Source organism: Zosterops lateralis (genome assembly GCF_965231275.1).
Source record: "Zosterops lateralis genome assembly, chromosome: 9".
NCBI lineage: Eukaryota > Metazoa > Chordata > Aves > Passeriformes > Zosteropidae > Zosterops > Zosterops lateralis.
In genome coordinates this window covers 6,396,616-6,411,707 of record NC_139769.1, presented here as the reverse complement: position 1 = coordinate 6,411,707, position 15,092 = coordinate 6,396,616, and the positions used below count along the sequence as shown (strand labels likewise).

General features: G+C 37.5%; 1 protein-coding gene across 4 annotated transcripts in view; it reads right to left on the bottom strand.

The window, feature by feature from the left end:
* FAF1 (Fas associated factor 1) overlaps nucleotides 1–15,092 on the bottom strand; it is a 148,461-nt gene that overhangs the window by 121,566 nt on the left and 11,803 nt on the right. For all 4 annotated transcript variants that reach the window (XM_083867859.1, XM_083867862.1, XM_083867860.1 and 1 more), the window contains exon 2: nucleotides 10,306–10,374. In XM_083867859.1, the coding sequence (XP_083723985.1) occupies nucleotides 10,306–10,374 (69 nt within the window). The remainder of the gene's footprint in view (nucleotides 1–10,305; nucleotides 10,375–15,092) is intronic.

Below are 15,092 nucleotides of genomic sequence, written 5' to 3'. Positions count from 1 at the left end.
ATCCATAATAAATTTTTAAAAATATTTCTTCTCATTTGTATTTTATTATATATTTCCACAGCACAAAACAGGTCATTAATAATACTCCGTTTACAACTGTCAGTCTACTGCAAATAATTCTACTCCTAATTTGGTCTAAATCTGATATTCTCCCTGACATACAATATTCCTACTCTAATTTTCTGCTTTCACATTGTCAACTTCTTATCCTGAAGATTTAAAATCCTTTTTTTATTTGATGTTTAAACAAAAAAAATGGATGATCGAACTCCAAATGCTTTCTACAATGGAGAGAAGGCGGGGGGGGGGTTTAAAAGAAAGGAAACAAAACCCAAAACTGAACGAATACTATCCAGAAAGAGGAAAAACATAATTAAATGATAAAGGAAAGCATTAGTGAGACAAAGCATCCATGAAAGGACTGAAAAAGCAAAAGTGAATTTCAAACTGCTTCCAAACCATCAATCTAAGTGACAAAGGAACATATTTTCACATGTAACAGAAAAGCAAAACAGGAGAAGTGCAAAGATTAGTTCCTTTTGAGCACAGAAGTATTTCTTAAAATGAAACTAACAAGGCTCTGCTATATGCATATATTTCAGTAACAACAGTAAACGATTTGAAATAATGCTCCTCTACTAACTTTCTTTTTTGCAAATACTAAGTTGGGTTAATTTTCAACAGAACTGGTAATAATGAGTACTGGCAGGTGCAAACACATCAAAACATTTGCTCTGACCTGCTCATACTGTGATTTTGAGACACTGGATAAAAAGTAAGACCATGCACAGACTTCTCTAAGAGAATCAGTTTACACCAATTAAAAAGGCAGAATATTCCAGAACAAACAGCAGAAGTTTTAGTAACTAGTGATGAAAAAAACATCCTGTAAGTGTTAGTCAAATCCTGCAGTCCATGTGGATTAATACAACCCAGGTTTACTGAAAGCAGCTGTATTAATTACCACCATTTCTTTCTGCCCCAGGACATCGAGATTGGACTCTGAGATTCCCAAGCAGAGGAACATGATTTCTGAACAGCTTTATGCAACTACCAAATTTCACCTGTTATAAGCAAGTCTGAGATGTGTATTCTAAACAAGAAATTCCATGAAACTTTCTGCAGAAATACCAATCACTTTAAACAGAAAGAGGCTTTTTACACACAGCTGCTTTGAAACCATTACTTTCAGAGGTCACAAAAATTGACTGCTATGAGTTTAAGTAATAAAAAATATTATTCCATTTAGATTTTTAAATTAACTCAGTAATATTTAAATAACAAAATTACTAATTGTGCCTCAGTAGTAAGAGAAGCAATCTCTACCTGTGTTATTTTTGGCAGGCTCTTCAAGGCAAAGGAATGAGTCAGCTTTTTCCTGTAGCTTATGTTATACTTGCTGGCATCTCCCCAGCTTTGCAAGTCTCAAAAGTATTTCCAAGTGCTAGACGTGAAGTTACACCCACAAAGTTTACACAGAATGACAACATTTGTCCCCATCGTGGTTAAAATTTAACCAAAAACTGTAATTGAACTACAATGAAGTGTCTTCTATGCATTCTGCTTTATTTCAGCTCGCTTTCTTTACAACAAATATACTTCATGAAAAGCTGCAAAACAATAGAATTGCTAATAAAGCAAAAAATTAACATTTCATCAAAAAATGCCACATGAATACATTCACACAGATGATTCACTTCATCAGCAAGAGAGCACGCGTTGAAATAGTTTACAATTAACACTCTAGATGTGGTTTCCCATTCCTCCCTACATCTTTGGTGGCTTCAGCAGATTTTTTCCTGTCACTCCTACAACATGCTTAAATGCATTTCAACAGTTAGATATACTTATAAAATTCTGAGGAAAAAAAAAACTCTACATTTTGCACAGTTCCTTAATTTTTATATAGTCACTGCCTAATTCCCCAAACAAAACGCAATGGAAATAAAAAATTCATAACTGAATGTGCTTCCCTGGCATAGTGAAAGTAAAGAACATGTAGAGATTTCTAAGAAGATTAAGGATCAGCACGTACCTGAGCTGACTCTAGTTCAGCAGCAATAAAGGAAAACGAGCTACTCTCAACAAGCCACTCAAAACTCATTCAATAGAAAGGGAAAGTAGCCCACGAGGTGTCTGCTACTTTGACACACATATGAGTGCCTTGGTCTTAGTCATTAATGTCACAACTTTGACACTAATGCTGCCTCACCTTCTAAAAGAAAGGAATGCTTATGCTGAATACCAAAACATATTTTATTACTCCTTAAAATGTTAATGGATAGAAAGCAAGAGAGTCAGATAAATCAAAGGCTATGCCTTGATATGAATATTGGAAAATGTCCTGAACTCCCATATTTTTACCCCTCTCGTAGTTATTTTATGTCAATTTGAATGGCAACACTTAAATGCAAAGTTTAGGGATAAGCTACACCATGACAGTATATTTTTTGTTTAGTCATAAAAAAAAAAAAAAAAAAAAAAAAAAAAAAGTGGGTTTTTTTAGTCATTCATTCTACTAGCATGCTAGCTCTTAAGAAGTACTACCAGGGAAGAAATTTCAGGACACAAAAACTCAGGATACAAAAATTCACAGAGGTACTGCCAAAAGCCTAAGGCCCCTTCACTGAAAAGCCATAATAACATGAAATATCAACAGAGTTCCAATAACCCCAGCTGCAGTCAGCCAACTGCCTAATCACTAATCCATAATAAAAACATAATTATGCAAGATTTAGCTTAAAAGTTTGGAAAGCAGAAAATCCCAAGATGAAATATGCAACCTGCAAGTTGTCTCAGTATTCCTCCAACAGCCTGTGCTGTAGTGCTGGAGGGGCAGCAACCCAGGGCTTCCAGGACAGGCTAAGGAGAGTTTATTTCAATAAAACTAGAAACTGTTCACATATTCAACAGTATTGTAAGTAAATCCATTTTTAAGACACTCTGCTTTGAGAGTCTGGTGGCTCTGGATGGCTCCTAGCTTTTGTGGTAAAATTTTTCACAAGTAAGGTTAGCTTGCAAAATAGCCACAGCACTGGCACAGATGCTGGTTATTTATTCTTAAATAATCTACTTAATTTTCTCCTACTCACAGTCCCAACATGATTCAATGACAGACTAAACACTTGTCAAACACATGTTTATAAGATGTGTGCAATTTTTAGCTCAACTAGTCACAGGGTAATAAACTACAGATACCTCATACCTCAGCCGATTCACTATTAGTATATTCTAGAAATTTGTTCTGAAATCTGAATGTCTCAGGACAAATGAATGCTAAGCAATCTTCATAGAAACTACCAATACAGAAGTAGCACTTCTAAAAAAAGTATTTGTAAAAACTAAGGTAGAGCTCCAGCAGTACTATCAGGCAGTACTGGGATCTCAGGTACTGCTTTTAATTTATTCTCAGAACACAAAATTCTCTGTTAAAAGAAACCAGAGTCTTTCACCATGGACAGAAATCTAAATTTATTAGTCCCAGTGCTTGTTTGGTCACTATAGAAGAAAGGTTACTTCTTAAGTAACTAAAATTACTTAAGTAACTAAAAACCTGAATTATTTAAGTAACTAAATTCCAGCTGTTATTTCAAAAGGACAGACAGAATTTACCTTTTACTTTACAATACTGCCAGCAAAGCTCTACCTAAAAATCTTCTCCACTTTCTTTCTGGTCAGAAAGAGAACTAAAATTTCATATACACCATCACAGCAACAAAATATAGCCATAAAACACATAATCACAACCTCTTTGTTACCCTCAGATGAATAAAACAGGTTTTTGGGGGTTGTTTTGGGTTGTTTTTTTTTAATGGATGAATGTGCATCATACAGCTGTGTGGAAAGCCCTACCATGATTACAACTGTCTATAGACCTATACATTTCATATAATCTCCCATGAAAAAAATACATTAAAAGGAAATGTGCTTTACCAAAGCTTAAGGCATTTGAAAGTAAGTAAAACAATGAATTCAATACTGTTTTAAAGAATCAACAAGTCTTCTGTGCTACCGCCCAGCTGCATAAAATACACAGCCTCCATCTGAGCTTACTCAAAGACACAGAAATGTCACTTTGAAAGCTGCAAAAAGCTGGAAATACAGAGAATGAGAAATACAGCCATTTTTGCAAGCAGGGATCTCTAATTCAACAGAAAATAGAGTAAAGATTTCCAAAGGGGATTTCTACAGTCCTCTGTAAAAGATAAATTCACATACAATTGTGTCCTACTAGGAGAGATTAAAGCTGCAGTTGAACACACAAAAAAAACCTGCAACTCCTGAATTTCCTGGAGAACAGGCACCATGCCCATGGGATGCCTGCACCAGTGGGATGCCGATCCAACCACCAACACTCCTTGGGATTAATTCACTCAGGGCTTCCTTCTTCTTTCCCTCTGCTGGCAGCAGGGCTATGAATGCTGCACAGTAACAGTGAGCATGAACCTGCTTTGCTAACAAGAACGTGTTCCACAGGACACCAAGATCCACAAGAGAACACCTCTCTAAAACAAAATTTTAAATGCTCCTTTAAAAAGAGGGATACAAACCTCTGCTTCCAGTAGGCAGATGTGACTGGTCGTTTGACTACAGGGAGAATGTTATTAATACACAAACAAGCTCATGTTCCTAACAGAGAAAATCCCTCAGATCTAGTCCTAATGAGAGGAACATACCCTGAACCTCTCACTGGTCCCACAGTGAGTGCTGTCAAATATGTGCCATATTCAGTATGCAATTTTAAAGTAAAGAAAACAGCAGGTCAGCAACACAAAATAAAAGGGCCAGTGTGATGAACACCATCACCATAAAGTGCAGTCCTGGTTCCCAGCCACTGAAACACAGCCTGCCTGCAATGCAACAGGAGAGCTGCTGAACACATGACATAAACACACACTGAACACTGCCCCACATTTAAGGAAAAGAAAGGGCCGTGTGCCAAACTCAAATTAATCACCTACTTTCTGGAGGCAGACTAATTCAAATCAGTCAAAATAACAGAGAGAGATCACACCAAAGCTGTAGCAGGGCAAACCAAAGAGAAACAGACAAAAGGCAATGTTAGTGTACCAGTTCTACCAGCTCCTACTGAAATTTGCTACACCTTGTAACAAAAGCATTGTTACTCACTAGAGCACAGTAAGAGATACAAGTAACAGATTGCTGACAACTGTCAAGAGCCCATTTTTTGCCATTCCCACCTAAATGGGCACCTCCAAGAGAAATTAAATATTGCCAAGTCCGATCTGATTTTTCTCAGTTCATTTTTTTTTGGTCTTTTCAGTTACTTTTTTTCCAAAGGACATTACATAGATGTAAATACATATATATAAACTTGGTACTTATAGTAAAAAAAAAATCCTGTCTGACAAATACTATTTTCCAAGAAGTTTACAAGCAAGATGCAAAAAACCTCCATCTAAGTCAGCCATTTAAAATTAAAAGTTCTGTTTGAGAGTTGAAGCTTTATAAAAACAGATGCTCAATTTTTCCTTCCAAGATAGAGAACCACTTCTTGTCAGGTGATTCCTGGAACCTGAGTATGACAGGAACTGCAAGTCATCCCATCTCCAGGTGCACTAAACTGGAGTTTTATTGAAGTCATACTGTGCTTTGATCCTCTACCAGAATATAAAATAATCGAGCCAAGAATAGCAGGAAGGCACAAAGGTCATTTTGAAAATAAAAAAAAAAGGGGATGATATATATAATCATTATACACACATTTACAAGTAAAGTGAGTATCAGGTAATAAATGCCCCTCTCTCCCTAATATTTTGATGAAATTTATTTTCTTCTTAAAGCAATGCCAATAAGTACTATATTACAATGTCTCTTGGAAAAGACATGAAATAAAAACAATTTTAAGCTAGGGAATAGGAGTAAGTAACAACAGAAATGACCATCCTGGAAAAAGCAGAAAATTAAAATGTAAAATTAAGTGTGGTGAATTCTGCTTTTCATTCAAAAAACCTGTTCTGATTACCAGTACAGAATATAAAGTCATGCTGCATATGAAGGACTTGAATTTTTAATTAAATCTGTGAAAGGTAGAGCAGATCACTTCACTTACTTTGATGCACAGATTCAAGCACTGGATCTCAAGAGAGCAAAGAGGTCTCACCTGTATAATAACCTTATATATACAAAGGTCCACACTGCATAAGGTCAAGTCACTAATGGGTGATTTTCTTTTAAATATGTACCATCATCAGAAACATTTCAACAGACACAGAGTTGAGATCTTTCACATTTTATTTTTATTGTTTTTGCACAAAGTTTAAGATATATTTATCTGTCATTCTTACCTTCACATGCCAAAAGAGAAGATCAGAGTCTAAATGGGCAAGAGCTACGAAAGCACCAAACTTTACAACGGACAGAAATTCCTAACTTCTGCTTCCTCAGATGGTAAAAATTACTGTAAATTAATAGAGCTGAAAGAAATGACACTCAGGAAATAACATATCAGCAACCTTGGGAGGCTGAAGAGAGCTGGATCCATTTATAGCAGAATGCCTGAAGAGATCATTATATTATCTATGCTGGTCTTCTGTATCTCACAGAACATCTGAAACATTTCATCGCCCAGCCTATAATAAACCCTGTAATTAGGCTACAGTGTTCTAACACAGAAAAACCCTAAGCTGCTCTACATGCAGCAGACCACCACAAAGGCCAAGTCTTATGCAGCAAGAGGGGAAATAATTATTGGCAAAATTAGGCTTCACGATCCCACCAAGCAATTTTTACACTGTTGCTGCATATGAATTCCTCTGCAATGCTCTTGTGACCAATTTTATTTTCAGCACTTGAACAAAGCCAAGCGACCAAACATTTATGAAAGACAGCTTCCCCTACTGCTTCAAGCAGCTACTGCAAAACATATACAACTGCTTTGAACACTATGAAACATATACAACTCTGAGACATTTAAATCCAGTTTATTTAGTACCAAACTCAAGATAAATTAGAGGCAGTTTATATTGTCTTAGAGTATCCCATATAGAGGATTAGAGATGGAAGACTTCTAACTGAGGGTAAATCTTTTAAGGTTCAAAAATAGGGAGCTGACATTTCAGTTCTAAACTGAAAAGAAAAAGGAATTCTGTTTAACTCTTAGCAAAAAAACAAAAGTGACTATTAGAAAAACTAAACCAAGAAAGGAGAGACTTACACTTGACCCAGGTTTAGCTTTGTTTAAAGGTAAAACCAAATGTCCAAAAGATACAGAACATAGTAACAATAATAGGAAAGACACTGGTGACATTTTAACCCCTAATACTAAATTCTAGCAAGCCCAGGGGAAAAAAAAAAGCAGGGACAAAGTAAGCAGCAGGAATATTTCTTCAGTGCAAACAAAGTAATCCTTAAAAAATACAATCCTTACACAAACACGTAGTAGTTGTAGCACAATGTAAGAAACTTGTTTTTTGAACTTAACCTCTGCTGTCTCTGCGCATTCTGATGTACTTCTCTGTCAGCCCATGCCAGTGCCTACTTCCCTGTTTCTGTTTGGGATCCTTCTGCTTTCCAGCTCAGCAGGGCTCCCGCTTTTGATTGTTTTGGCTGAAGTTCCAGAGAAATAACAACGCCCTCGAGCTGAGTGTCAGAGAGTTCAAGAAGCAACAGGTGCCCAAGGGAATCTCCAACCTGGGTCTTTAGCACAGCCTCTGATAATGCATGACTTTTTTTCCCAAACAGGAACATGGAATTGAGATACAGACAGGCTGAGTGAAAAGCAAGAGTAAACAATCTCTTTGAGATAAGAACTTATGGTTTTGGTTTTTCCCCTTTTTACTGTAGGAATGCCCCTGAGCTTTGTTTGATGACATCCTAATGGGATTTGCTTAGCTTCCTACTTATTAGTCTGGGTGCCTCACAGAAGATTTCCTCATCAAATATTGAGCTTCTGATTTTGCTTCCAACATCACAGAAGTAAAGGAATCAACATGCAAAAGCCTCTGAATCAGATGCACAAAACAAAGTGAAATTAGAGAAAACAGAAGTTGTGTTCTTCCCATTTACCAACACTGGGGGCAGAGGAGCCCTTACCAAAATCATCATTACTTCACTACTGTCTTCATGAACTGTGAACCAAGGTCTTCAAGTTTGGTTTTCCTTAGAAATCAAAACAAGTTTTGCTCTGAGTTGAACAACATATTTTGTGCCAAACTAAAGGATTTCTTTAATTTTTCATCTCAGCAAAAAAAAAAAATCCCAAGGCCTTTTGGTTGAATTAAAACAAACCCTCCCCAATTTCTAGGCACTGAATCTGTAATTGACTACTCAATCTAGGGTATAAAAATACCCAACACAAGCAGAAAAAAAAAAACCACCATAGGTGGATCATGCACTTTTAATTCCAAAAGAAAAAATGCTACATTTCTCATAAGTTATGAGCCTTTCCTCAAGTTCTTTTGAAATGCTAAAACTCCCTGCCTAACAGAGATATTTGATTCTGTCTCACCCTAGGAGCTCCTTTTCTTCAATCTTCTCCTCCTTCATTCTTCTGTTTCTACCTCCTCGTTAGATTAGCAGGATTTGGCTTTCTCTCCCACTCCCTTTTTTTACAAGAAGAGTGCTTTTAATAAAAATGAGATAGTGTCCTATTAATGACAGACCCTTAGGGCATCTCCTTCACTTACAGTCTCCTCAATATTATTTTTTTAATTCTACAACTTACCATTTTCTTTTCATAGACATTCCTCATTCATCTTCTGCCTAGTTTCAAAAACTATGTACCTTTCTCAAGTACCTCTTGCATTCCTAATTTTCTACCCTTTCCTACTTTCCCTATGCCTTTTTTAAGCTTGCACATTTGAGTTATTACTTCTTTCCTCTCTATATTCTACTTCTAGATCGTCTAGTATTCACTAATAAAATGAAGTATTTAAAGGTATTCTCATAGAAATTTCACTCTGCTTTTTGCTCATTCTGGAGTTTCAGAAGAGACTCGTATGTTCTGATCATTTTTCATAGCAGTTCTCCCATCCAACCCAACCTGTTGAGCATTTATTGTAATGCACACAATTTACAAATCCCCCAAACCACATTGAACAGATCTAATGGATTGTATTGGGAACTTCAAAACCTGAACAGCATAAGACTACTCCTTGCTTTCCAATAAACACTTGAATTTTCAAGAGTTAATGCCATGTCACTACAAACCACTATGACAAAAGATGTTTTAACTCCATCACTCAGCACACATCTGTGTTTTTCTGTTTGAAGCCACTGATGACAGACACTCCCTTTTGCTCACTGGTGTCTCACTCTTGCTTATACCTTGACATGTTGCAAAATAAAGACTCTGCGTGCATTTTAACACGTAGTTTCAAGTCTTGGGTGTTTGTACTGTTTTTTTTACAAGAGGTTACAGTTGAAACTATATCCATAGCCAATTCTGGAAATCTAATTTTTTTAATAATAACTTCCCGATATTTTGGACTGGTCCAAAGGTCATGCATTTGGAAAAGAGAGGGGAAAAAAAAAAAAAAAAAAAAAAAAAAAAAAAAAAAAAAAAAAGAGGAAATCAAATGTTTTACAGTTTAAAGGAAGATCACTTGCTTTTAAATTAAGTTTGTTGTAGTTTATACTTCTAACCTTAAGAAACTGGACTAATAATTTCTTTATTTACTAATCCTATGAAGAGTCCTAAAACACCTAAGACTATTTTGCTTGATTTTATTGGTTTCCTCCTATATGTCTGCACATTGAATCTTGTTGCAAAATAGATGTAAGGTTTTTTCAGGATTAGTGTTTGTTGGGTTTTTTGTTTGTACTTAATGGTGTCTGGAGAGGACCAAATCTAAATAAAGTTATGGCTTTAATCATTCTGCACAACCACCAACAATTGAAGAGCAACAATCCTAATTTTAAATTAAAAGCACATGAAAATTTGAGAAAGTTGTTTTACCTCCCATTTCTTCCACAGGAACCTAAATCCTCAAAAACCCATGTGTGTATACACAGGTCTTCTAAAAACACTACCCTTCATAATACTTCTCACAAAATGAAGCCAAAAGGAAACTAAACACAATATGAAATATGACTTTAGAACACAAGAAAGAAATGAAAAAAGCCAGAAGACAATCAGGTCAAAACAGGGTTTATACAATTCAGGGTCACTTTTACTTGGAGATGAGGCTTTAACAGACCAGAAACAGTCTGCACATAACAACCTGTTTGTCCCAGCCACAAGACATCCTCAAAATTGAAATAAAGCTACCAGCTGTCTCAGCAAGATGCCAGGTCACTGTTACGTGGGGTTGATCTATGAAGTCATTTTCTTAGAATACTTACCACTAAATCCCAGTTATTTTGTTCAAGCAACGTTATAGCTTCATCAATATTTTCAATACCAGTACATGCCTAAAAATAAAAAGAAGCAGTAAACAGAATTAAAAGCATTGATCAAAATCAGGGTGTTAGAACTTATAATTCAATTCATTTCAGACAGAAAAGCTATAGGTTTCCCTTTTCTGTTACCAAAGGGTAATCCGGAAATCAGACTTCAAGTTTTAAATTAAACATCAAGCGCTACATATAATTCCCTACATATAGTTCCACCAGAGGATTCTTGTGCAACCTTGAGCAAGCCACCTAGGGAAGCAAGACCAAGTAGGTATTTGTAAAATTAGGACAATAGTGCTGTCCCATAAAGGCGTTTTGAGAATTCTACCTTCAAAACTATGAAGCACTCATACTACTTTAAAAGGGAACACAAAACCCCTTGAAGTTCTAGCCCTGTACTCTGGCTTTACTTAGTTCAAGAAATCTAACACAAGAGCATTTTTAAGGTAATGTTAACCCTCAGAAAACTGCATTTTGAACTGAGCTTAATTCCAAACACAAAAGCACTTCTACTCAGCAAAAACTGAGATGTGGCAACCTGCTGCCATTTCTTGATACTCCGACCTTTTCAACTATTCAACTTCAGCAGGCAGAGCATTGCTAGTAATTCTGCCACATATTTGCTACCATCCACATTGAAGTAAATCAGATGTATTTTACCAGAAGAGAAAACATGAAACAGTTAAGTTGCTTTCTGGAATTTATCTTTCATCCTAACCAAAGCTATGCTCTGTATTCAAACACAGAAGAGGAGTTCCGACTTTTACAAGATCTGAAACATGATCGTGTTCCTCCTGCTCTACCACACAGTTATATAAAATGGTGGTATATAAAACTGCATCAGAAAAATAAAACCCCAAACCTTTTAACAGTAATAATAGAGAGCTAGATAGCAGCAAGCAGATCAGTTTTCCTGATTCCCTTTATGTTGTAAGAGAATAAGGAGGCTAAGCAGAGACTTTTTTCCTTCCAAGACATAAAAAGCCATCAGGTCATGTATTTCCCATGTTCTGACTTTTCTCCCTATTTACAACCAAGAAAACATAAAAAGAACTCACAGAGAAATTCAAGGCAAATTCTCTCTTCCTAAATTCAACCCTGAAGAATTCCACACTTACAAAGCACTACATGCAGTACGTCAACACAAAATGGACCAGGCTGAAGGACCACTAGATGAAATTATGGAGAATTTTGCCTGTAGAGAAGAAGCTACACACTGCCCTCATGACCACATTGATCCTCTCTGCAACAAGACAAAATTTCTCCCACTTCAGAGCATGCTGTGTTAATGCTGATTTTCACTCACTTCACACTGCGAGTGCTGAAAAAATACCACTTTGCTCTTTGGAAGCATCATTTTACCTTCTTTTCCATCAGTTCTTGCAGTTAGTTCTGAAGTTAAAAATGGGACAACACTTCAACACAATCCCTAGCAAATGCTTATACATGTGTATACACTTATGCCAGGTAGGTTTGAAGAGTACAGGGCTTGAGCTTCTCTGAAATCACAGGATGGCTCACACTACCATCAACCTGCCACTGGAACTGATGTCAAAACATCTGCTGCAAAAATCCTGCTTTGAGAAAAACCTCTGCAGAAGTGACAGTCTGAGATTCTGTCAACATTCAAGTGAAATACACTTAATCTGGTCATTACAGAAATAGTTCCTATTTCTCATTTGTCAGCCCTGCAAAATCTGCATGACCTTTTTAAGAACTACCCTGTGTTCCAACCTACAATAAGAACTTGACCAGCAATGTGTTGTTTTCACCCCTGGGCTGTGCAGATGAAGTTGGGGAGATGGTACCTACAATTCAGGATTCAGTTGTCCCCTCTTTTTATCATTCCTGCAGCTCTGCTGACTTGCTGCTGTCCTCTCCTAGGCCATAGTAACTGCAAATCAATTCAGCTCTCATTTTGAGATAAACTAAACAAAATCAGCTTATCCTTCCGCCAGAGCACACGGTGAAAGGAGTTAACTCATCACAGTGAGGGCAGAGTAATTAAACAGCTAATTCACCTGTGTGTCTGCATCCTTCCTGAATCATCTTTCTGGTGATTTACAATGTAAAACAGAAGCCTGCTCTTGGTCACTTAGCAATGCAGAGTCACTGGGTAACAAGAACAGACAGGTGTAAACACCAGCTGAAAACAAAAATCATCAGAATTCTTAATAGCCAAGACAAGCAGTTTTAGTTAAAATCTTTGCACCATTTTTACAGTCCTTTTTAATATTTGATTTTGAGGAGTTCATAAACTAAGATTTCACTTTCCAGATGGACCATTTTTGCTAGTTGTCAATAAAACAGAAAACAAACATTTCAGAGTTGCAACAGGAAAGAATGAGTGCTACTTATCAATGCAACCATAAAACAGACATTCCCAGATCTTCTTCAACACACTGTTAATGTCAGAGTTGCAGCAAATTAAGATTATTTAGGATCTTATTATATTTCATGATTTCAACATTCAAACATACTACAACATACAAATCCTCTTATCAAGTCAGAAGCCATCAGTGAAACCAAAACCCCCAGCGAGCAAAAATTAAAGCTGCTTCCTTGTACCTGCATTGTGTCATGCAAGCCAAATTAAAGAAAATCATCTGGTTTGCATGTCTTTGATTTTCCCTAAGAAATTAAGCACACAAGACAGGCAGTCCCTCAGTGGCAAGCGTGACGTGACGTCAAAGGCTCTGGAGTGACAGATTAGTCCCAGAACAACCTGGTCTGCTCCTGCCTTTGTTTTCTTTAGGGAAACACACACAGGAAACCAGCAGGTTCTGTGAGCAACAGAATTAACCAAGTCTGGTTCCTCATGGGTTTGCTTCTCATCCCTAATTGCAAGGGCTGATTTAAGATTTTTCCTATGGCTGGAATATTTATAAGAGCTTCTTTTAGCGGACTACTTGCCATATTACCTGGATGTATTTTCATCATATTTGGAATAGTTTCATTGGTACAAGGGACACCTGGCACCTTAGGGCTCTATGTCTCACTTACCTAGAAAGGCAGACTAGAATTCACAGGGTTTAATTATTTACAATACATCAAGATTTTTTTTCCTCACGTTTATTCCTTTTATTCTACCCAAGCAAGAAACAAATAAACAGAAATTTAATAGGAAAAAGAATGTTAAATGTGTTCAGAAACAGAAGTGAAAAAATGCTCAAGATATAGCACAGCAGATGAGCTCTAAAGATGCAAAAATACATCTTTGTTACTGAGTAAGTAAAGTGAGGCGCTGAGGAGACTTTTTATTATTCACAGATTTTTATTCAGCTTTATTTTTATGAGAGACCTGCTTAACAGAAGGCATTAAATATTTTAAAAGAAAATTCCTACCTGAATACTGCTAAATCTTGTTTCAGTGAACAACCAGAACATCCTCTAAGTCATCAAAAGATGAAAGAAACAAACCACCACAGGAAAGGTAAAACCTTGAGGGCTCACTGATTTGTAAACCTTTACACATCAGAAAGAAACCAAAGACATTTTTTTCTGAGGACAAAGGAGAAGAAAAGGTAGAACAAGTTCCTCCTCCTCTGCATTTCCCGCAAACCTAGGATATCATTTTCAGCTTTCACAGCAGCTCCAGAGACTCTGCAGTCACTTCTGTGCTTTTCCAGACCACACAAGAGGAAAACAAATGTGAAGATGAGAAAACTATTGTTGTGTGCTGAATACATAATCAGATTCTGAAGATAAAGTTACTGAACGTTAAAACAACTTTCTTAGCATCCTGCTTTTCCAGGGCAGATAAGTGTTTCCACCAGGTAGATTGAAATTTTCACACTACAAAATTGCAAAGTGTTCTCCAATTTTTTTTTTTTTCCAGGTAGCTTCATATCCTCAGAGTGATGGAGACTTTACCCTTGGAATGTTTCACAGGTAACCATTAGGGGTCCTATCCTGGCACAGTAACATTAACCTTAATAAAAGAAGCAAAGTAGTTACTGAGGAAACAATTCAATAGCAAAGAAGCTGTGAGGCCAGACAGACTCCAAAGCATTTGAGACAAACCTAGGAGCTGCTTCCAGAGAGCTGTAATGCAGGATGACAGACTGGCTCTTCTAAATCCCTTGCAGGGTGGTCTGACCCCAGCAGCTGTAACAGCTGGATCTGGGTTTTGAGACCCTCTGTGACACCCCATTCCAACAGCCCAGGCTCCAGCCCACCTCCTCAGCCCAGGGAAGCAGCTGCCTTCCCCATCTGGCAGCAGCTGCTCCCCAGCACCTGCTGCAGGGATCCAGGCAGTTGTTCCATGGCAGAGCTGGAAGGGGCAAGTGCTGCTCCCAGCACAGAGCCGGGCTGTTCCTGCAGCCCAGGCCGGGAGAGCAGCACCCACCTGCTGAGACTCACACCCTGCTGCCCCGACAGGCAGTGGCTGCAGCTGCTGCACAGGAGCTGCCAGCAAATGGTATTTGGCAGCAAGGCAGGATGTCTCCCACCTGTGGCACCACTACCCTTCTCACCAAGGCAAAACGTGGCAGGCAAAGTATCCAAAAGGCCTCATTTGGCCAAAGAGCAGTAGCTGGATATGGAGGGCTAAGTCTAAACATTCCTTTTGAACAATTGCATATTTCCTTTGGCTACTAACAGTAGCTGCATTTTCTCCATAAAGGGACCATTTCTAAACTAACCCAAATTAGGCCTAGTATATTTTGTACAACAGGTCCATTAAAACCAGGTAGACAGACAGCTGTGAATTACACTGGCTACCACTTGCTCCTGTA